The sequence below is a fragment of the Zalophus californianus genome, chromosome 16 (assembly GCF_009762305.2).
Source record: "Zalophus californianus isolate mZalCal1 chromosome 16, mZalCal1.pri.v2, whole genome shotgun sequence".
NCBI lineage: Eukaryota > Metazoa > Chordata > Mammalia > Carnivora > Otariidae > Zalophus > Zalophus californianus.
In genome coordinates this window covers 62,241,778-62,265,780 of record NC_045610.1, presented here as the reverse complement: position 1 = coordinate 62,265,780, position 24,003 = coordinate 62,241,778, and the positions used below count along the sequence as shown (strand labels likewise).

General features: G+C 49.5%; 1 protein-coding gene across 2 annotated transcripts; it reads left to right on the top strand.

Annotated features, from left to right (window-relative positions):
* Positions 1–15: 15 nt before the first annotated feature.
* WDR45B (WD repeat domain 45B) lies at positions 16–23,488 on the top strand. Of its 2 annotated transcripts, XM_035724626.1 has the most exons (10): positions 16–213; positions 6,549–6,623; positions 11,238–11,339; positions 15,371–15,458; positions 16,507–16,601; positions 18,969–19,159; positions 19,763–19,848; positions 20,769–20,870; positions 21,615–21,736; positions 22,134–23,488. In XM_035724626.1, the coding sequence occupies exons 1-10, from the start codon at positions 147–149 to the stop codon at positions 22,238–22,240; spliced, it is 1,035 nt and encodes a 344-aa protein (XP_035580519.1). In that variant the 5' UTR covers positions 16–146; the 3' UTR covers positions 22,241–23,488. The 2 variants fall into 2 exon arrangements, with proteins under 2 accessions (XP_035580519.1, XP_035580520.1); XM_035724627.1 differs by lacking the exon at positions 6,549–6,623.
* Positions 23,489–24,003: the final 515 nt, after the last annotated feature.

Below are 24,003 nucleotides of genomic sequence, written 5' to 3'. Positions count from 1 at the left end.
TCCGCGGCTCCCTGGCTGCGCGCGCACGCACGTCCGCCCCTCGCTTCCGGCGCGGCGGCGGCCTCCGCCGGACAGACGGGACCCCGGTGCCCGGCCTCCCAGAGGGCATGCGGCGCTGAGGAGCGGCGGACCTTCGCGGCGGCGCCATGAACCTCCTGCCGTGTAACCCCCACGGCAACGGGCTGCTGTATGCCGGCTTCAACCAGGACCACGGTGAGGGCGCCCCTGCGCGCGCCCGGGCCCCGACCCGGCCTCTTCCGGAGCCCCCCGACCGGGCCGGCCCTCGGCCGACGCCCCCCGACCCGGCCCCTCCCCCCGACCCGGCCTGGTCCCTCCCCCGACGCCCCCCGACCCGGCCTGGTCCCTCCCCCGACGCCCCCCGACCCGGCCTGGTCCCTCCCCCGGCGCCCCCCGACCCGGCCTGGTCCCTCCCCCGACGCCCCCCGACCCGGCCTGGTCCCTCCCCGGACGCCCCCCGACCGGGCCGGCCCTCGGCCGACGCCCCTCGACCCGGCCCCTCCCCCCGACGCCCCCCGACCCGGCCTGGTCCCTCCCCGGACGCCCCCCGACCCGGCCTGGTCCCTCCCCCGGCGCCCCCCGACCCGGCCTGGTCCCTCCCCCGGCGCCCCCCGACCCGGCCTGGTCTCTCCCCCGGCGCCCCCCGACCCGGCCTGGTCCCTCCCCGGACGCCCCCCGACCCGGCCTGGTCCCTCCCCCCGGCGCCCCCCGATCCGGCCTGGTCCCTCCCCGGACGCCCCCCGACACCTTCCACCCCACCCTCCCCCCGAGGCGGCCCTTGACCGTGCCACCCCCAGTTTTGTCCTGGCCTCGCGCCCCGGCCCTGCCGGCGCCGCTCGCACTCCGGGCGGGGGGCGTGCGCCGAGGTCGGGGCGGGTCCCTCGCCTCCGGACTTTTCTGGAGCTCCGGGCCGACGGCTGCACCCGCTCGGTCCGCCCTCCTCCGCGGGCTCCCACCGGATTCGACGATAATCGGATTTTTCCCCACGGCTTATACTGGGGTCAGCTTCGAAACTCCACTTTTTTTCCTGTACCGGTTTAGGATCTTTGGCGGATAAGCTCTAGTTGAGTTGAAAAACACGAGTTTCTTTTCAGCCGCGTACGTAGACTTTTTATTGACGAGTCCTGCAGGCCTACTGACCTAGTTGGGTGTAGGTCCTCGCCTGTTGCGTTGGTCTTAGTGAGAAAGTGTCACTGGACTCCCTTAGCGTTTTTTCTTCTTGTTTGGTGAAATCAAAGGAGCTCTAAGGACTTGACTATTGAGTATGCCATTGGGGGAAATGGCATTTTATTTTCCCGTTTTGGAATCCAGCTGAGGTCCCTGGGTCATTTAAACGGCTCGTGGAGCCACGTCCGGGAAAGCCAGCAGGATGCGGGAGGGGAGGGGCGGGAGGGGTGGGGAGGACCGGGGCGCAGAGCTGCCTCCCCACTGCGGAGGAAGGGGGTGACAGCTGCTGTTCGGGGACAGACTTGAAGAGCTCTTACGTGGTCGCTTTGGAAGTTTTGTTTTTGAAGAGAATCCGAGTAGTGCTGTGGGTCGCGCGTTTGTGAAGGTAGTTTTAACTAGACAGTGCAGCGGTTGCCTCGCTGTGGTTGGCGTGTTTACTTTGTGCTGGGCTCTGAAGGGTTAAAGCTGCCCACAGGTGTTGATCGTCGGAGAGAGAACGAGGTGGCAGGTGGAAAGAGGCACATGCCGAGATGAGGAGGTTTTCATGTAGTTGGAGGAGGGCAAGGTTCCTTCCGGCCTTTGAGGTCAGGGACGGGTTCTCGGAGGAGGTGGCAGCCGCGGGGAGTGCCGTGGGCTGAGCCACGGAAGGTGGTTTTGGTTGGGCCGGACTGCGGGGATTGGGAGACGTATTTATGAGTGAGGTATGAGTTTGGGGCCAGATGTTGGACATTGGGCAATTATGTGGCTGAACGTTTTGGGGTTTGATTACCAGAGGACGGCAGTAGGTTTTTTAATGGGTTTGATAATAATTGAAAGCTCTTTAAGGAATTAACAGTGATATAACAACTCCTTAAGAAATATGTTTTCAGGGGCGCCTGGGTGGCTCAGTCGGTTAAGTATCTGCCTTTGTCTCAGGTCATGATCCCGGGGTCCTGGGATGGAGTCCTGAGTTGAGCTCCCTGCTTGGTGGGGAGTCTGCTTCTGCCTCTGTTGTCCCCCCGCCCATAAATAAATAAATAAATAAAATCTTTAAAAAAATATATGTTTTCAGTGGAAAGAGATGGCTAGCTGGTAGTAAGGGAGGGGAGAAGTAACTATAAAAACTTGTGATACCTTTTGTGTTTACAAACGCAAGTGACTCGAAGTCACTTAATGCAAGAGATTCGTTCTTATGATACCTGCCTTGATGCTGAGTGAGGAATCTTTGAATTAAGTTTCAGTACAGTATTCAGGGCTCATAATGATGCTGATTATTTAAGAAACCAGTGGAGATTATTATATTTTTATAAAGATTTTATCAAAGATTATTTTTAAAATACAGCTCTGTGGGGCACCTGGGTGGTTCGGTCGGTTGGGCATGCAACTCTTGGTTTTGGCTTGGGTGGTGGTCTCGGGGTCATGAGATCCAGCAGAGCCTGCTTGGGATCTTCTCCCTCTCTCAAGAAATAAATAAAATAAAATACAGCTGTGGCTCTTAAAAGGCCATATTTCCATTGTCTGAAAAATACCCTTCTGTAAGCCCAGCTCGTTTTGTTTTAACAAATTGTAGGTAAAGTGTTTTTGAAGGAAAAAAATATGCTTTTATACTTAAACTTCTGATTACCCTTAGGTTAAATTCTCTATAAATTTATGCTAGATGGGGCACCTGGGTGGCTCAGTCGGTTAAGCGTCTGCCTTCGGCTCAGGTCATGATCCCAGGGTCCTGGGATCAAGCCCCGCATCGGGCTCCCTGCTCGGCGGGAAGCCTGCTTCTCCCTCTCCCACTCCCCCTGCTTGTGTTCCTTCTCTCGCTGTGTCTCTCTCTGTCAAATAAATAAATAAAATCTTTAAAAAAATAAAAAAATAAAAAAAAAATAAAAAAAAAAATTTATGCTAGATGATTGAATTTATTACATTTTGTTTTTACTTATACTGATTTTTAATTTCTACTCAGCGTTTTTTAAATTTGAGAGAGAGTGCGCATGTGTGCACAAGCCAGGGCTGGGGGTGCAGAGGGAAAGGGAGAACCCCAAGCTGACTTCCTGCTGAGTGGGGAGCCCTGTGGACACTCATGACCCTGAGATCATGACCTGAGCTGAAACCAAGAGTTGGACACTCAACTGATTGAGCCACCCAGGCGCCCCTCTTCGGTATTTTTAACACTCATTGCAACTTTTGCTTAGAAATTATTGTTTGTTTTTAAGATTTTATTTATTTGAGAGAGAGAGGGCATAAGCAGGGGGGGGTGGCAGGCAGAGGGAGAAGGAGAAGCAGACTTCCCGCTGAGCAGGGAGCCCAGTACAGGGCTCCATCTCAGGACCCTGAGATCATGACCTGAGCTGAAGGCAGACGCTTAACTGACTGAGCCACCCAGGTGCCCCTAAGAATCATTCTTTATTTTTAAAATTTTTTAGTTGAGGGTGCCCGGGTGGCTCAGTTGGTTAAGCGACTGCCTTCAGCTCAGGTCATGATCCCGGAATCCTGGGATCGAGTCCCACATCGGGCTCCCGGCTCAGTGGGGAACCTGCTTCTCCCTCTGACCCTCTCCCCTCTTATGCTGTTTCTCTCTCTCTCTCTCTCTCTCTCTCTCTCAAATAAATAAATAAATAAAATCTTAAAAAAAATAAAATTTTTTAGTTGAAATTAGTTGACACATAATGTTACATTTGTTTCAGATGTACAAGAAATCATTTTTAAAAGGACATCTCACATGTTCAAACTTTTATCTTCTAAAAATAATTTACATGATGGTCTTCAAGACTCTTAAGTGTTGAGATGTACATTACTATAATTTAGCTGCCTATTTTTTTTTTCTATTCCCTCAGGAAACTCAAATTTTTGAGTATGTACCCTTTCTCTATATACTTGCTTATCCTGCCTGGACCAAGACCTGAGGCCACAGACACCTGTCCTTGGCCCACTTCACTGTAGCTACGGGGAAAGGGGGTGCGGGGTGGTAGTATTTGCACGTGGGCTGTATGTGAGTAGTCTCTACACACACACCTCAGAGACACTGCCGGTTTGGTTCCAGACCACTGTACTAGAGACTATCACAATAAAGTGAGTCAAATGAATGTTTTTATTTCTCAGTGCATATAAAAGTTATGTTTATACTATACTGCAGTGTGTTAAGGGTGTAATGGCATTATGTCTAAAGAAAAATGTACGTACTTTAATTTTTTTTTTTTAAGATTCTGGGGCACCTGGCTGGCTCAGCCGGTTAAGCGTCTGACTTCCGCTCAGGTCATGATCTCAGGGTTCTGGGATCAAGCCCTGCATCAGACTCCACACTCAGCAGGTAGTCTGCTTGTCCATCTCCTTCTCCCTCTGCCCCTCCTTTTCCCCTTCCCCCTGCTCATGTATGTGCACACACGCACTCTCCCTCTTTCTCTCAAATAAATAAATAAAATCTTAAAAAAAAAAAAAGATTTTCTTTATTTCCGAGAGAGCGCACAAGCAGGGGGAGTGGCAGGCAGAGGGAGAGGGAGAAGCAGGCTCCCCGTTGAGTGAGGAGCCCGACACAGGACTTGATCCCAGGACCCTGGGATCATGACCTGAGTCAAAGGCAGATGCCCAACCGACTGAGCCACCCAGGCGCCCCTGTACATACCTTAATTAAGAAATAGTTCATTGCTAAAAAATGTTAGCTACCATCTGAGTTTTCAGTGAGTTATAATCACTAATCACAGATCACTGTAACAAATATACTAATGGAAAAGTTGGAAATCTTGCTAGAATTACCGGAATGTAACACAGAGACATGAGTGAGCAAATGCTGTGAAGAATGGTGCTGATAGACTTGGTGGAGGCAGGGCTGCCACAGACCTTCGATTGGACGAAGCATGGGGCCTGTGAAGCAACATGGAATAAGGTGTGCCTGTGTATAGGAGAGAGCCCCCCCAGTGAGTCCAGGGCCCCGTTGCCGCCCCACCAGCCAGCCCAGGGCCCTGTGGGGTCCCCAGCTGTTGGGCTGGGGCTTCCTCTGTGGGAAAAAGTTGTGTGAACATAGCAAGGATGATGCCTAGACTTCTTGGAGAGTGGTTGCCAACCTTTGGTGTTTGTAATACGTTTCCTTCTTTTTATTGAAGTATGCTGTACTTACAGAAAAGCGCACAAGCCCTAAGTGTTCAGCTTGATGAGTTTTCCAACCTGAACACACCTTCCAGCAGCAGCCAGGTGAAGAAACAGCACACCTGGCCGCGCGGTGCTCCTTCAGGTTGTGGCCACAGTCCGGTCTAACTTCCATTGTGTGAATTCGTTTTGCCTGTGTCTGTAGTTTATTTTTGTTCCTGGCTTTTTTATTCAACATCACGTTTGTGGGACATTCTCCATATTGCCGAATATTGTTGTAGATTATTCTCATTGATGCACAGTGGTTTTCTGTGTGACTATATCAAAATTAATTCAGTCTGCCATTGGGGGGCATTTGGGTGGGTTCCCAGTTTCTGGCTGTTAGGGTGTAAGAGCGCTGCCGTGACCATCGTAATGCGTGTCGTGGCGAGCATCTCTGTGAGGCCTATGCACTGAGGGCTAGAGCTGCAGCTGTAGTAGATGAAGCAAACAGAGCTCCAGCGTCGTGGCACCGGTTCACCATCCACCAGCAGGTTCAGAGTTCCCATGCCTCCAAACCTGCTTTACGCTTGGTGCTTTCCACCATTTTGGCTGTTCTGGTGGATGTTAATTGGACCATTAACAACCTGGTGTGTGACTGTGACAGAGGTTTCAAGGTTAGGCTTGTTTACAGTGGGAGGAGGTCATGGGAGACCTCAGGCCACTTTCTGGAAGGCCATCCTGCAGCAGCCCTTCCCCGCCCCTTCCCACCCCGGTCTGCTGTGTCCACACTTGCTGAGATTGCTGGCTCACAGCCGTCCTCCAGAAGGCATGGACTTTCTTGTTCTGTCATTGCCTCTCCAGATCTTGGTGTCTGACAGACAGCACTCGAGAGATGTGTTAGGAATCGGGGAGCCAGTGGTGAGTGTTAGCAAAAGGCAGATGTTGAGGGAAATGTGCAGTGGCAGAATGGCTTGTGGAGGTAGCTGGTGAACCCCTCTCGTGGAATGAAGTTCAGGCACAGCTGGTCTTCAGGAATGCCAGAGAAAGGCCCTGCAGGAGGAAGTAGGAGTGGCTCCAAAGGCTCTTTTCCACATTAGATGACCAAAAACATTGTGCCGGGATATGCACCTCATTTAATAGCAGCCCTGAGGAGGGTGGTTGTGGCTGAGCAGACCACACCCGTGTTGTCCAAGCATCTGCAAGAGCTCTTAGGAAAGACTGCTTTCTCCAGACCCCTTGTTTTGGCTGTTCTGGGCCCTGAGGCCCTTAGCTGAGATCCCACTGTGGATTAATGTGTGTGTGTGTCTCTCTCTCTCGCTTTCACACTTAAGGATGCTTTGCCTGTGGGATGGAAAACGGATTCCGAGTTTATAACACCGATCCACTAAAAGAAAAAGAGAAACAAGGTAAGAGTAGTTGACATTTCATAGTTTCTCCCTTTTTCCAGACTTCAAAGAATCTACATTTTATCTCACAGTTGTGGGGGGCGGTGTCCTGGTTTTGAGAAGTAAATAGGTTCATGGCCCTCTGCTGGCCTAGACGGGGAGCAGGGGTGATCCAGTGGGCATGGCCCGGGTCTGATTTCTCCGGTGGATGTGAACTTTGAAGCGTCATGTGTCTCTGCCGTCTCTTCAGTTCTCGCTAGCTGCCATGGGAGAACACGGGGCAGTGGTGCAGGCCATTCTCTCTCTCCCTGCTGAATGTGAAGTTGTAGAGAACTCAAGTGATGGGTTTAATTCAGTATATGGGACTCTTGACAAATGACCACTTAGAAAATATTATCTGTAGCAATAAATTGTAGTTCTGTTTACATATTTCAGTGTCTTAAGTTACGTTTTCGGGGAATGCAAGTTTTCAAAAGCTTCTTAAGTGGAATCAGGACTTCTATTGATAATACTAAAATAATGGTGATCCTTTTGCCATTTGACAGGAAAAATTGGTAAATTTTACAGGTAAAATTGTTTTCAATTTACTTTTCCCCCAAGGTATTTTTCTTACACTTTTGGTGTCTCCTGCTCTCTTTACTTGCTGGGAGAATCAAGCACTGCCAACAGATGAACAAATCTCAGATAAATCATAGAAAATGAGAAACATCCTTTTTCTTCCTGCAGTTGTGGTTTTGGTTTTTATTCAGTGCACAGTTGTATTTTCTGATGCTGGAACTGTTTCCTTCTGTAAAGAGGGAGTTGCTGCATCCTGGTGCTCCACTGAACAGCCCCCTTCCGTTGTCACAACTAATAACCCAGCATCAGGGACTTTAAGAAATGTTTTGACAATGAAACCCCTTTGTCAAGTGCAGTCTTTGTACAACAGCCCTGGTGTATAAAACAGGAAGTAATGCTTTATATCTAGGAGTTGACTTTGTAAATTGAGGTGTATAACTTGCATTTATTAGAGACAGTGTAGCTGGCAGTTAAGGGCTCAGATTCTTGGCCCACATTGTTTGGGTGGAATCTGACTCTGCCCCTTACCAGGCTGCTTATGTGACCTTGGGGAAGTTCCTCACCTTCTCTTGGCCTCACTTTTTGTGTAAAAGGGAGGTGATAACTGTCTACCTCCTAAGATTATCGTGAAGATCAGTGAATTAGAATGCTTAAAACACATAGATTAGTGCCTGGCACACATATTAAGTGCTGTGTAAGCTTGTGCCTTCATAATCTATCAGTCCAGCAGCCGTGTGCTCTTAGAGAGTGGGTCAGTGAGTGGTTCAGGCCATGATGGGAGTCTCCTATCAGTCTTCTGAGAATCTGCGTTTTGTTTGTTTTTTGGTTGCTTAGTGAATTAAGACAACTCTGTTTTATATGGATAAATAGTGACAAAATACTTTGAAACAATTTGACTTGCAAATACTTTTTATTTAAAGTGACCTAGAGGGATGCCTGGTTGGCTCAGTTGGTTAAGTGTCTGCCTTCGACTCGGGTCATAATCCCAGAGTCCTGGGATCGAGTCCCATATGGGGCTCCTCGCTCAGTGGGGAGCCTGCTTCTCCCTCTGCCTGCCGCTGCCCCTGCTGTGCTCTCCTTCTCTCTGACAAATAAATAAAATAGGGTCGGGGCGCCTGGGTGGCTCAGTGGTTAAGCGTCTGCCTTCGGCTCAGGTCATGATCCCAGAGTCCTGGGATCGAGCCCCGCATCGGGCTCCCTGCTCAGCGGGAAGCCTGCTTCTCCTTCCCGCCCCCCCCTGCTTGTGTTCCCTCTCTTGCTATGTCTCTGTGTCAAATAAATAAATAAAATCTTTAAATAAATAAATAAAGTGACCTAGAAATTTAGGAGTTAACAGGCTTAGTTTCCGGTTGAATCATTAGCAATATATTGACAGCTATTTCCTAATTAATGATACGTTTATAACAAATTCAGGATTTTTTCAAAAAATACGTTAGGACGCCTGGGTGGCTCGTCGGTTGAGCGTCTGCCTTCAGCTTAGGTCATGGTCTCGGGGTCCTGGGATTCAGCCCCGCGTCGGGCTCCCTGCTCGGCCAGGAGTCTGCTTCTCCCTCTGCCCGAGCCCCTCCCTCCTTGCTTGTGCGCTCTCTCTCTCGCTCTCTCGCTCTCTCGCTCTCTCTCTCTCTCTCATAAATAATCTAAAAAAAAAAAAATACGTTAGACAAGAAGCCTTTAAAAGTCTAAGTTCCAGAAGGGTTTGCCATTGTCATGCTGAGAGCAAGTATTGTTTCCTCTTGCTGCTCAGCCTAACTGGGTCTGGGGCAGTCTGTCCCTAAGCTTAGCTTGGAGTGAATTTGAAAAAGATCATGGTGGGGCCGTGCTGTGCTTTTTGATGGTGTATTTTAAGCAATCCGCCCCTGTGCACTTGTAGGTTGGTCTGCTGTTAATTTCTGGCAACTTATAACTTGACAGAAAACGGGCTGGATCTTGTTCCTATTTTATTTTGGCGGTTTGCTTTCCTAAATGAGGAGGAAGGAAGTGTGCCTGCATTTCCGTGGTCACCCCCAGATCTGGGCTGTCGGCCCTGTTACCTCCAGTGTGACTGTGGCACTGAGTAGGTGGGATTGGCCATGAGCTGCCTCTCCCAGGTGTGCCCACTGCCGGCAAGGACTGGGAGCCGTTGGAGGCAGCGTTCTCCCAACTCCCTCCCAGGCGTTGAGGGTCCTCCATCTTACTTACACCTGAAGTGGGCATGCAGCTCTGCTCCACTCCCAGAAAGCTGTGAGGCTCCAGGGAGGACTGCCTGCAATGGCAGCCTGTGGGGTCCACGTGTAGGACTTGGGTTCACATCTGAGCGTGTGCTAGGAAGAAGTTTCAAGAATGATACGTTTAAGTAAAATATGATATCCAGTGATTATAGAAACAAGGAATACTCATTAAAAAGTTAATTTCCCTTTTCATTTAGAAACAAACTCTTCCGCAGTGCAGAGGTGATTAGAACTTGTACAGCCCCTGCTTAGTCAGCTAGCCTAGCCTGCAAGGCGGGCAGAGGGGTTCGCAGGTGTTCCCCTGTCTTCCGTGTCACCCGTGTTTCCTTCCACATGACCAGCGCTCACACATGTGACATTGGCAGCCATATGTGGGGAAGTAGAGAGGACACAGAGACCGAGAAAGAACAGCACATGACTGAGGTGGAGCGCAGGTGAGGGCTGTGTGTTCCTGAGCCCACTGGGTAGTGGTCGGTGCCTCCAGCGTCTGGTGCTGTGCTGGGGTTGGGGATACAGTCATGAATAAGACAGGCAGGGTCCTTTGTGGGACACACCAAGTATCTGGAAAAAAAGAGGTGACCTGTCGTGCACAATTCCTGATGTTACCCAGTCCAGCAGCCTACCTGTCATAACGGTATGTTGGGGGCCTTGATCCTCATTTTGTGTAACAGGCTTCATGCTCCCGTGCGCACCCCAGCATGTCCATGGTGAAGGGACTAGAGAGAACGGGGAAGCGTGTGAGGTGGAAGGGAGTGAGCAGATTGTCATGAGGGGTGGTACCACGTTCGCATGTAGCTTTGGTTTCGCTGTGGAGAAGGAGACTATTTCAAGGCCTGTTTCTTAACCTCGGTGGTACAGTTTAGGTTGGTAGAATCTTTTTATAGGGTAATTTGGCAAAATGTGTTCATTTTATGCAGACACACATACTGTTTGATTCATCGATTATACCTAATGGGTTTTATCATTTTTTTTAAAGATTTTATTCATTTTTCAACAGAGAGAGAGACAGTGAGAGAGGGAACACAAGCAGGGCGAGTGGGAGAGGGAGAAGCAGGCTTCCCACCGAGCGGGGAGCCCGATGCGGGGCTTGATCCCAGGACCCTGGGATCACGACCTGAGCCAAAGGCCGATGCCCAACGACTGAGCCCCCCAGGCACCCTAAGGGATTTTATCTGAAAGAAAAAAATTGGAAGACCCCAGATGCTTGTATAAATACATTGCTTTTGACCCTGAACGGAGCGCGCACACACACACACCCACCCCCGCAGTTGAAAATCCATGTGTGACTTCTTTTTTAGATTTGAGAGTGAGGGAGAGCACAAGCAGGGGAGGGGCAGAGAGAGAAGCAGAGGGAGAAGCAGGCTCCCCGCCAAGCAGGGAGCCCCATGTAGGGGCTCGATCCCAGGACCCTGGGATCACGACCTGAGCCGAAGGCAGATCCTTCACCAGCTGAGCCACCCAGGTGCTTAACGTAGTTCACCAACATTTTTGAGCGTTTCAGGCCAGTGGAAGAGGTATTTAAAGGTGATGAACTCTGCTTTTATATTAAAGCATTTAGCATGCTTTCTTAGAGCTTGGTGATTTTGCTACCCCTTAAAATAGGAGTTTTCATACATTTTGGTACGTTGGCTTCTTAGGGTGCTGGCTGCTCAGCATTTATACCTGGGAACACAGCTCATGAGGACGGGCTGCTGAGGGTGGTCCAAAGCCCTCGGCTCTTTCTCTTTCCTAGCCAGCTGGCAGTCTCATTGCTGATGGTAGTCAGGTATAGATCGCCGATAAAAGTCAAATGCTGAGTGTTACCTTTCCCTTTTTTTCTGTATTTAAATTGCAAAACATACATACTAACTTTTTTTCAATATCATTTCAGAATTTCTGGAAGGAGGAGTTGGCCATGTTGAAATGTTATTTCGCTGCAACTATTTAGCTTTAGTCGGTGGTGGGAAAAAGCCGAAATACCCCCCCAACAAAGGTAAAGTGATGGTGGGCTTAATGATCATGCCTTCCATATTATAATGTCTGGAACTTTCTAGAGTGTCTTGGTGTTTGCGGCTACATTCGCTCTTCCCTGGTGGCCCTGTGGAGTATGAAGGACCAGTCACTGACATCTTGTCCCTGCTATTCCCAGGAGAAAAAGTGTGCGGCAAGGGTCACCTGTTCCCATCAACATAAAGCACGTGCTTTTCAATTAATGTTGGCTAAACGGGGCGTGCCATGCCTCTGGACCCCATTTTGTTCTGAGTATTCAACTGTGGGTTGGTATCATAAATGTTATGTGTTCATTTTAAAGCAAGGTATAGGAAGATTATTTTTCTACAAAGAGTCATTGACTCACAGAAACATTGATTTGGTTGCCACATAGAACAAAAAACCATGTCAGCTCTAGGTTTAAGAATACTGTTTTTGGTATGTGTGTGTTAAGTCTGTGTTCAGAGAGATTGTGGTGTAAAACGTCTGGCTTTTAAAGGGAGAAACAAAAACTTTACCAACCACAGTGTGTATACACGTCACACCTGTAAACCCAGGTATCTGTGAAAGCAGGTAGAACACCAGAGGAGGTGGAGGTGGATTGCAGAGATGGGTGAGGACAGATCCAGGGACTTTGAATACCAGGTGAGGCAGTCCGGTCCTAGCTTAGGAACGTTCTAGTCTAAAAGCAGCGTGTGAGACCGGGGATGGCAGAGATGGGTGCCCTTATTCACAGGGAGGGGTAGGGAGAGAGAAGTAAGTGGGATTATCTGCGTCAAGTGCTGGTGAGCCTGGCGGCCCTGGAGGACTATGGGGTTGGGACCCACTGGTGATAGGTTCCTGAGTGAGTGGGGAGGAGGTGGACAGCTCTCTTTCCAGGTTGGGCAGGAAGGGAAGGTTCCAGGAGGTGCCTTTGTGTGTGCGGATGAGCTGGAGGTCTGCTTGAGACCCTGTGGCAGGGAGTAGCCCAGGCCTGATAAGGGGGCAAAGAAAGAGGGGAGTCAGGTGAGCACAGAAAGGTGCAGAGCCCTGGATGATCCTTGGCAGGCTCTGGGGCCCCGGCTTGCAGCTCTCAGAGGAGCTTGGTGGACAGTGTGAGTGGGGATGGGGAGCAGAACTGCCCGCAGTGGTGTGGGCAGCTGGACCCCTCCAGCTTGTCACGACCAGGGCTAACGGGCAGAAAGCCTGGGTTGCTGTCTGGATCGTTGCCAGCATAGCCCGGGTGAGCAGAGCCTGTGGCTTATAAGTTCTGAAAGAGGCCATCCAGAAGCGACATAGAGGCCACCATGCTCAGAGTGCAGGGATGGGGACACCTGGGGAGTGGGGCTCAGTTGGTTGGGCATCTGAGTCTTGATCTCAGAGTTGTGGGTTCGATGGGTTCCATGCTGGGCATGGAGCCTGCTTAGAATTCCTTTCCTGGGGCACCTGGGTGGCTCAGTCAAGCATCTGCCTTCGGCTCAGGTCATGATCTCAGGGTCCTGGGATCAAGCCCCATGTGGGGCTCCCTGCTCAGCGGGGAGTCTGCTCCGTCTCCCTCTGCCACTCCCTTCACTCGTGCTCCCCCCCAATAAAGAAATAAAATCTTTTATTTATTTGAGAGAGAGAGCATGAGGAGGGGGAGGGTCAGGGGGAGAAGCAGGCTCTCCGCTGAGCAGGGAGCCCGATGTGGGACTCGATCCCAGGACTCTAGGATCATGACCCGAGCTGAAGGCAGACGCTTCACCAACTGAGCCACTCTGGCACCCAATAAATAGAATCTTAAAAAAAAAAAAAAAAAAAAAAATTCCTTTCCCTGGGCTGCTTGGGGGCGGCACACGTCCTGCTGCTGGGTTACCCTTTGCCTTGAAGCATGTTACTGATCACTGAAGAGGAAAGAGAGTCCAGAGGCTGGCCCCTCCTGTAGCACTGTGGCTTTTCAGTAATGTCAAAATTGCTGCTTGAATTTAGTCTTTAATATTTTAATAGTTATAAGTTAAGATACACGGTGTTGAAATGTGAAAAAGCTAGTGTCTTCGGTTTGTGAAAACCAGTAAAATGAGATTAGAGGAGACCGGTCATCCCAGTGCAACAAGGCAGGTCCCAGCCGAGGCTGCACAAGCTGTTCAGGCAGAGCCAAAAGGCCTTTTCTTACTGAGTCAGGACAAAAGAAGGAGAATTCCAGAATTAGTGAATGTACCTTTTGCTATCAGGAACTGTATTAAAAGACAGACATGCCAAATCCTGGGTATACATGTAGAATTTCCAGCACACCAGGACAGTGGCTCGCAGCCCATGGAGATCACAGGGAGCTGAAGGTCACCCCAGGTCCGTGGATTTTTCTCTCTGTCCAGGGCATTGTGTCTGGTCACTTTGCTTTTGTGAGTGAGAGTTCGAGCTGCTGGCTCTGGGGCTCCACCAGGCTGTTTCCAGAAATTTCTGAAAATAGAGTTCACTTGGATTTGTGACACCCTTGACATGGCTCATCTTTGGGATTCTGTCTGGATTGGGCCAGTTTACATTTGTTTTGAATTGCAGATTTTTTGGTGTTAGGTTGCAGAACCAGAGAAAGTTTACTTTTGAACTGCTTTACGAGTTCAAGAGTGTACGTGTCCTTTGCCCAGAAGGTTATTATTTCAGTGAGGTGACTGTGGACTGAGGTTCTGTCGCACTTACCAACATGCTAGACCGCTTTGGGGACTTGGGAATGAAGAGATTTATCAAACAGATGGCATTTTAAAGGCATAACAACAGAATTCTCTGCTTCATTTTTGAATGGTTATAAATTTTAATCTCTTCAATAGTAAATAATTTTATAAAAGTAAAAGTTTGGTAGTTCTCTTAGGTGTTGTTATCTTTTGATTTGAAATTGAGGTCACTGAGTCCATTCTGGCAAAACTTACCCCTAAATCTCACCTCCAGGACTCATGGTGGTCATGGTGTCAGGACCTTTAGGGGAGACATTCATTGCCTTCCATCTTGGTCACCTGGCCCATGACCTGCTGAGGAAGCTTATTTTCCCTCACCTCACACTCTTCCTAGACAGCTTTGTAAGAGAAAGATGCAGAAGATAGAAAATACTTGGGTACCACACGCCCCCACGCCTCTCCCCAGCTCAGTGCTGCTTGCTGTCCCCTCATCCTCAAAGGTTATCTGTCAATTTTCTCAGCCCTTGGGATGCAGACTGTTAATGCTTCATAAAGTACTGCAGTGTGAGCAGCAAAGTGAGACCGAAGAAGAGCAAGAACATTCGGGCTGGGGTTGAGAGTAATCCCTAGCCCTGGTTTTTTAATCCATTAAAACTGAAGCCTCTCTTTTCTTGATCCAGGTGTGTCTCTAAGACTCCAGCAGTAGTTGTGGTTAGGCTTGGCTCAGGCAGGTGAAACCAAGGAAAGAGGGGTGGGGAGAAGTTTGCCTGACAACTAGGCAAGGTTGGCAGAAAGAGGGGGGTGTGTGTGTGTGTGTGTGTGTGTGTGTGTGTGTGTGTGTGTGTGTGTGTGTGTGTGTGTGTGTGTGTGTGTGTGTGTGTGTGTGACACAACTAGGCAAGGTTGGCAGAAAGAGGGTGTGTGTGTGAGGTGTGTGTGTGTGTGTGTGTGTGTGTGTGACAACTAGGCAAGGTTGGCAGAAAGGGTGTGTGTGTGTGTGTGTGTGTGTGTGTGTGAGACAACTAGGCAAGGTTGGCAGAAAGGGTGTGTGTGTGTGTGTGTGTGTGACAACTAGGCAAGGTTGGCAGAAAGAGGGTGTGTGTGTGTGTGTGTGTGTGTGTGTGTGTGTGTGTGTGTGTGTGTGGCCAGGTTGGCAGAAAGGAGGTGTGTGTGGGGAGACTGGGCTGGGGTACTGGAAGGGAAGAGTGGGGAGGGAGCAGGTGAGTGCTCTGCTCTCAGAGACAGCGTTGCGAGTGGTGGGCTGCACGTGTCCCTTGGGTCTGAGACTGGGCAGTGCGAGAGCAATAGCTCCACCTGGTCAGGACCCTTCTGCGAGGCCCCACAGGCTGTGTATTGTTGTGCCTCCACAGGCTGTGTATTGTTGTGCCCATAAGCTCTCTCTGAAATTTCAGTGATGATCTGGGATGACCTGAAGAAGAAGACTGTTATTGAAATAGAATTTTCTACAGAAGTCAAAGCAGTCAAGCTGCGGCGAGATCGGTAGGTTTGCTATCTAAGTTTGTCTGAAGACGGCTGAAATACTTTCATATTGAAGGAAGAAACATGTTTGGGAAAATCATCTTCAGATGTGATGATTGTAGTTTATGACCCAAAGGACATGGGATTCTCTGTATTGCTGCAAAGAAGGTGTGAGTTTTATGGGCTTTCACGGACCGTTTAGAAGCAGTTCGTCAGTGGATGTTTCTGGCAGCAGCGCCCGGTGGTCCTCAGTCCTTCAGAGGATGGTCCCCAACCAGCAGGTTCCCGCTGAGGACACAAGGGGTGAGCCTCCCTCACTCTCAGTCCAGCTTTGCCACGCGCTGCCTCAGTAAATGTTACCAGCTGGAGGATAAAGGAAGATATGGAGACTCCTTAGTGAGAAGGTGGCATTGCTGTTACCTCTTGAACGTAGCAGGCTTCTCTCGGCCGTTGCTAGCATGGTGTTTAGGAGAACAAGTTTTTACTAGTACATTCAGCAAGATAGAGTTTTGTTAATTTGGATCTTAATTTGGTGTGATTTACATCTTATACTCAGCTGTGGAAGGGGCAAAGATGCTGAACAAGGTGGGTGTGAATAGGGGACTCATACCTGCATTCTTAGGTTTGTGACTTCGGCAATGTTGATTGTTTAGGGGCCCCTAATCAAATCCTGGAGCCAGATCCAAGGACTTTCCAGTTTCCAACATTTCTAAATTATCCAGACATACCTAAAAGTGGTATATAAAGAAAATTTCTTTATTTTCTGCTCCATGTACTCGGTTCTTATTCTAGATGAAAGTGTTCTTAAACCCCAGGAAGGTCCATTAGTCAGCCTGTACCCAGGTGTGCAGGTGAGAGTTGCTTGTCCATCAGTGCCTGCCACACCCCCAGGGGCTCATGGGTGACCTCCAGAGACCTTGCCTTTGTGGGGCTCTGATTCAAGAATGATCCTTCTGCCTGTGCTGTTTGGACTGTTTCTAAGTTTCAAAATAATAAGAACAAAAATCACAAAATGCTTGAGTTTTGCTTTTGGGAATAGGAGTTCTGATTGTGTTTTTTTTCTTTGCAGAATTGTGGTTGTTTTGGACTCAATGATTAAGGTGTTTACGTTCACACATAATCCCCATCAGTTGCATGTCTTTGAAACCTGCTATAATCCTAAAGGTAAGCTGCAGAGGAGTAACGTTGGAAGTTGGCTCTTTGACGTTCCGTCCAGGTGGAGACCAGTGCCAGGTGCCCTCCTCTGTGGCAGGTCTCTGTCTGAGTGGCACTGCCGTGGTCAGATGGGTCCTGAGACTCACTGGGGGCACTCTGATGGAGACAACCTTCTCGTTCTTCCTCCTATGCCCTTTTCCCTAGCTGCTCTCCACCTGCTCCTGGGCGAGCTCTCCAGGCCGCATTGCTCACGCCAGCACCTGGTCTGCCAGGGAGTGGCTGAGACCCCCCCCCCCACCCATCCCGGGGGGGAGGGCGAAATGAGGGAACTTTCCCCCTGTCGTCGTCAGCCATTCAGGAGCTCCTTGGGTGACGTTGGAATTGTGTGTGTTCACTGAGTTCTGAGGGCTTTCATTCTCTTTTTCTTCGGAGCAAGGATTGCATGTGACTTTGTTCCTCATTATAGCATCTTAATTTCTTTTTAAAATTTTTAGTGTTTTTCTTCTAGCTTTATTGAGCTGTAATATACATAAAACTCACTCATTTTAACTATATTCGGTATATTTAGTCATTGTAAACAGCCGTGAAAACTACCCCCACAGTGGAAAAGAGTTCCAGGTGGCCCCTTTCCCCACCTGGCCTTCAAGTTTTGCGGTCTTTCTCTTAGCTTAATATTTCTTAGGTTCCTCCATGTGTTATGTATATATTCTTTTCTCGTTTTTATTGCTAAGTAATACTGTATAGTATGGATATACCAAATTGTTTATGCACTCCAGTATTTGGACCGTTATGAACAGAAGCTGCTATGAATGTTCACAGACACATCTTTGCCTGGAGGAATTATTTTATTTCTCTTGGGTGAATACTGAGGAGCACATCTGCTGGATCATATTGTCGTGATGTATCCATGTTTATAAAATACTCACAAATGTTTTCCAAAATGGCGGTGTCTTCTTGCACCCCCATCAGTGGGTGACCTAGGAGAGCTGGATGGCAGCACATTCCTGCCCCAGCACTTGGTATTGTCACTCTTCTGAACGTGGGGCGTTGCCTTGGGACTAGTATGTCCCTGGGGTTTCGTTTGCATTTCTCTGAGGACTGGTGGTGTTGAGCATCTTGTCATGTGCTTGTTGCCATTCAAACATCTTTTATGAGGTGTCTTCACGTCTTTTCCTCCTTTAACTTTATCTTCTCACTGACTTGTAAGAATTCTTTGTATATTCTAGATAAGGCCCTTTGTCTATCACTTTTGCAGATATTTTCAGTTGGTCTGTGGTTTTTTGCAAAACAAAGATTTTCTTTTATGTGTTCTTCTAGAAGCTTTAGATCTTAAGTTAGGTCTTTGATCTATTTTTTTGTGTATGGCGTGAGACAAAGGGCCAGATTTGTATTTTTCTTTATGAATATCTGACTTTTTTTCTGCAATGAATTATCTTGGTACCTTTTTTTTTTTTTTTTTAATCAAGTAAGTGTAAGATTTTTCTGGACTCTTTGTTCTGTTCCAGTGATATGTCCTTATATCAATACCGTACTGCTTTGGTATCAAGAGCTTTAAAATAATTCTTAAAATTAGGTAGTGTAAGTTCTCTAATGTTCTTACTTTACAAAAAATTTTTGGCTATTCTAGGACCTTGCCTTTCCTTAGGATGTCTAGTGTCAGCTTGTCTGCTATTTCATAAAGCCTGCAGAAAGACTTGGATCGTGACCACACTGACCTGCAGGCAAAGTACACTCCAGCTGTGACCACAGTAGGTCAGCGCAGATCAGCTCTCCATCCATCAGAACTTTGGTTTCCTTCTACACTGTGGTCCACTGTCTTATGCAGGCACTGTCAAATTTATTCCTAAGTATTTGGGGTTTTGTGTGCAGTTGTTAATGGAGTGTTTGTATTTCACAATTTTGTATTCTTAGTGGCTGGCACCATGGAAGGCGGATATGTGACAGTGGATGTTTCCAATTGTGAGGCAGGCTCAGTCTCCCAGGACTTAGGCTTGTCTGGCCTTCTAATACCTTTTATAATGAAAAGATGTTGTGATTCTAATATAAATGAAAACCCTAGGGGCACCTGGGTGGCTCAGTTAGTTCAGCATCCAGCTCTTGGTTTCGGCTCAGGTCGTGAGCTCAGACTCATGGGATTGAGCCCCACGTTGGGCTTTGGGCTCAGCATGGAGTCCACCTCCCTCTGCCCCCCGCCCTGCACGATCTCTCTCCCTCTCTGTCTCTAAGATAAATAAAATCTTAAAAAAAATGAAAACACATGAGTAAGTTATTTTTTTTTCTCGTGAGCTAGAGGACAGAGAATAGGTTTTGTTTGGGTAAGGCAGAGGCTTTTAGACAGTCGTGAGTGCTTGATGGGTTCTCTCCATCTCCGATCAGGCCTCTGCGTCCTGTGCCCCAACAGTAACAACTCCCTCCTGGCCTTCCCGGGCACACACACAGGCCACGTGCAGCTCGTGGACCTGGCCAGCACCGAGAAGCCGCCCGTGGACATTCCAGCCCACGAGGGCGTCCTGAGCTGCATTGCTCTCAACCTGCAGGGAACAAGAATTGCAACCGCATCTGAGAAAGTAAGTGCGTGTCCTCCCGTGACAGCTGCACACCTGCCCCGGCCGCCCTCGCAAGGGCCCTTGCACTCCCGAGGACTTAGCGTGCGGGCCCCGCGGAAAACCAGCCCTTCCCTGTGGGTTCTGACTCCTCACGGGTTCTTGGCCACCTTCTCTTGGTAATCACGTCATAGTTGACATAGACTGTTGAAAAGTCATTTTACTTGGTGAAGCCTCATCTTTTTGGCAGCAGAATAGAATCACTGTGCTTTTTTCTAACCGGCCATGGGAGTTACAATGAAGATGTCATTGCTCTGGACAGAGAACTGACAAGCCCCCAGGAACACATCCATACAGGCTGTGGGTTCTCTCAGGCATCCGCTGGGGCAGTAGGTGCAGGGGGTTAGTGGAGGGCTGGCACCCAGGGGTTTGGCTCCTACCCAGTGCTGTTGGGCCAGAGAGCCACCACCTTAACTCTCGGCTACAACGGAGGGAAAAGTTGAGTTTTAGATGATGTGGGTGAGTTGGGAAGGGGTTGTATGGACTGTTGGGTTTGTGACTATAATACTCATTTCAAAAAACTAAAAAGTTGTGAATGATAATAAAACACTTCACTGTTTTTCAAAGGGGACCCTTATAAGAATATTTGATACTTCATCAGGGCATTTAATCCAGGAACTACGAAGAGGATCTCAAGCAGCCAATATTTATTGGTAAGAAGCACCGCCGCCATGTGCCCCGAGTGACTGAGTCAAACGGGGCTTGTGTGACTGAGGGAGAATCAGGGCCCCTACCAGCTGTAGAGAGCCAGGTGTCAGCTTGTTTTATTATGACTAACTTTAGATCGTTATTACGGGAACACATACAAAAGTTAAAGAGAATGTAATTAACTACCATTGACCCTGCCTCCATGTTTGTTAGTACTTTTGCCAGTTTTATTTCTTCTCCACTGTTCCTCCAGCTGATTTTTCTGTGGTATTTTAAGGCAAACACCAGAGACCTTGTTAGCTCATCTGTAATCACTCGGGGTCCGCAGCCCTGCCGTGGTGGACCCCCTGCTTGGGCGGGGTTTCACTTGGCATTTGTGGCCTTTCCAGGTGCCAAGCAGCATTTGGATCTGTGTGATAAACATGTAATTAACATATGCGTTTAGTGAATGTGCTTGTGGAGCCCCGTGGGGGCTCTCCTCTGTGTCTACTCTCAGGGCCCCTCCAGCCAGAGTGGGGGCCTGCCCAGCCCCAGTGATGCCCACCTCCAAAGGGCAGCCTGCACCTCCAGGGGCCAAGGGCATTGGAGGGGAGGAGTTTGGCATGTAGAGGTGGCCTCAGGGCCCCCAGAGCTTCAGGGTGGGGCCACAGGAAGTCCCTTCCCCTCCCTGGTACCCAGCCTTATCATTGTACCCAGGGAGGGGCCCTGCTGTGGCACCTGGGTTGTTCCCCAGTGTGGACCCTCAGGTTCCATGGAGAGCACTGCAGGCTGATTAATGGAGGGTGGTGGTGCTAACAATTGCTGTCTGGAATTCGAGAAGGCCAAGGTTTGAGGCGGCAGCTCACATAGCGGCGTGGTGCTACTGTTGGGGGCCGGGCTCCTCTGCATCCACAGGAAACCAGACCTTCATCTGATTTCTCTGCAGCATTAACTTCAATCCGGACGCTTCCCTCATCTGCGTGTCCAGTGACCACGGCACAGTGCACATTTTTGCTGCCGAAGATCCAAAAAGGAATAAACAGTCTAGGTAGGTTTCCCAGAGTTAAGAGGACTAAGCCCCTCCTTCAGGCACATTCGGTGTAAAGTCATAGTCACTCATTGGATTGTGTGACAAGGCACGGCTGACCCTCACACGGCACAGGAGTGACATCCACAGGCCACGGACACGTGGTACATTGTAGTGCCGTGAATATATTTTTCTCTTCCTTAGAATTTTCTTTTCTCTAGCTTTCTTGTAAGAATATGGGATGTGTGGTACATAAAATGTACAGAATAGGTGTGAATTGATCATTTGTTATTGGTTAACAGGCCCTGAGTTAAATTTTTGGGGTGTCAGTAGTTACACATGGAATTTCGACTGCAGGGGGTTGGTGTCCCTCACCTGTTCATTGCTCAAGGGTCCACAGATCTGATGCGAAAATGGGCATCATTATTGGCCTCGTCTTTAGCTCCTTAGACAGAGTCTGATTAGGATCCAGTCACCTTTCCTGTGATTTAGGACTCGGACCTGAACCCCAGTGCCTGTCCTCATGTTTGCCGTGTTTAGCAAAATAATTTAGTCACAGTAGAAACCTGTGCCTCTTGTGCTGATGGTTTCTGGGGTTACCATAAAGCCATTTTAAGCACTTTGTTTTTTTCATGTGAGAAATAAAATTAAAAGGAAATACAGAATTTGAAGCATCTGGGCTCAGGCCAAATGAAAGAGAGCTGTGTTATTTCACCTTTGTTATGGAGACGTAACTGCCTTTTCTCCCCTCCCCTCCCCCCCCAGTCTGGCCTCAGCTAGTTTTCTTCCAAAGTACTTCAGTTCCAAGTGGAGTTTTTCCAAGTTTCAGGTTCCCTCAGGCTCTCCGTGCATCTGTGCCTTTGGAACAGAGCCAAATGCCGTCATTGGTAAGTGGTCCTTGAGCTGGCGGCCCTGTGCTCGCTCTCCTGGGGGCCCATGGGATCCACTCGGGGGTCTGCACGGCCATGTGGGGTGACGTCAGCCCCCTGCCCTCCGGGGTTTCCCAGGAAGTTGTGGGGGCATGTCATTTGGTGTTCGAACTGGTGACCAGACAGGGTTTTTCCCCTCCACACATAAGTTGAATACATGCACCACCCCAGAGCAGTCGGGGTTCCTGGCCATGCGTGCGCTCAGTTAGGAATGGGGGGCGGTCCCTTGTCACCCATGTTCACTCTGGGTCACTGCCCGGAGTGAGGCCATTTACAGTTCAGCTCAGTGAGGTCTGCTTGCTGTTGACGTTGAGGGGAGAAACAACGTGAGTAAAATGGTCTCCTTCTGTCTCAGCGATTTGTGCAGACGGCAGCTACTACAAATTCCTATTCAACCCCAAGGGGGAGTGCATCCGGGATGTCTACGCACAGTTTCTAGAAATGACCGATGACAAGCTGTGACTCCACCGGGAGTGCAACCAGCACCCACAGCCGGCCACCCCCGAAGCGCTGCGTGTGCCCTTCAGACTCCTGGGGCGGGTGCCGGTGCCCTTGGGCCTCGTGGGTCAGCAGCTGGAGGACTGCCCAGGGACCTTGGTCCTGAAGCCATTCTATGGTTGTCTGTTTTCTTGAGCAGGGCTTCCCATTTCCAGTATTAAAGGACAAATCATCATCAAGGCAGTGTAGACGCTCAGTGGCTCTGAGCCACCCAGGCCCGACTGCTGGCCTGCGATCTTTAGTTCAGCTTTGACGCTAGCTTCTGCCCTCCCACCTGCGCCCCGCCCGTGCACCTGGGGGCTCCGTACACACGTAGGGACTGGGTTGACAAAAGGATGGACAAACTGAAATTTGTTTTGGCAATAGATTCCATCATTTTTGCTGAGTCTCTAATGGGGAAATGAACAAACATGTCAATGTGAGTTCTTACATTACACCAGATTTTTAAATAGAACAAGAATACCAGCAGCTTGCCTTAGAAAAGGAGAAAGGAATTCCTTCTCCCCTCTGAACATGACGCAAAGAGACAGCGTGTCAGAGAGCCTAGCGTGGGCATCTCCCTGCGAGCCGGCGTCCTGGTCTCCCTGGGCCTGTGGCGGGCCTGTGGCACAGCTGTCCCCGTCTGTCTGTCGGAGCTGTTGGCATCACCTGCGGCGAGCAGAGCGCTTCGTGTGCCCCGTGGGTCTCCTCAGTTTCCCCCTTGTGTGTAGGAAGCCGGAGTAACATGGAGACGGTCACTTAATTTAGAGGATGTGGAGGGAAGGGTTGGGCACCGCAGCGGCCGGGCCCGACGTCCAGGCAGGAGCGGGAAGCCTCAGCCCACCGTGCCCCGTCGTTGCTCAGAGCCGCTCTCACTAGCATTCTGAGAAGGGAAGGCACATGATAACGTTTTCTAGCATCGGTGACTAAAACAGGTTATGGGCTCTATGTTGTTAGTACTCCCAGAGGTACGTATTCAGTTTTCTTAAATTCCCTTTACAGAAGCCTAATTGTATGGTTTTGATTTCAGGTTGTAAACATTGAAAGTCTGCGGCGGCCCCTCCCGGTTCTGCCAGTTCTCTCTCACTGTCATGTAATCAACTAACTTTGTATGTGGATTTCAGTATAAAGTATGCATGTTACTTTTGTGTGTATTTAATCATGAAATTTAATTTTGCACTTATTTGTAATGTTTCTTTTAAATAAAAGTGACTAATTTTGTTGTACTCTGTATCCGTCAAGGGAAAAGAATTGTGTGTTACAAAACCAAACCCTAGTTTTGGAATCTGCCAGATTTCTGGCTGCCTGTGTGGGGGTGGGGGCCCGGGGTTGGCGTCCGCCTGCGAGCAGGGCCGAAGGGCGTGCGGTTCGCTAGCGCTGTGTATCTCCGTTGGGCACGCTGTGCTGGCGTGGTGGCGCCTGTGTCCTGCCCCGTGCCTGGCCAGCGTTGTGGTCATCTAACATGTGAGCGCTCACCGTGCATCGGGGCCTGGGGGGACCCTTCACATTCGTACCATTACTAGTTTGTTTTCCCCAAATACAGTCCCTCTTAGTGTATCCAGCTCTACATCAAACCAGGAGAGAAGTTGTGTAAGAAAGCACGGCTGCCGCCATGCACGGAAACTGCTGGTAGGGCTGGCGGGGAAGGCGCAGAGAGGCGGTACCCGGAAACCCAGCAGTGTCCCGGCATGCCCTGTTAGAGTCCAGGGTGAGAGCATGGTCCTGGCTCCGCCGCGCCGGGTGCGACC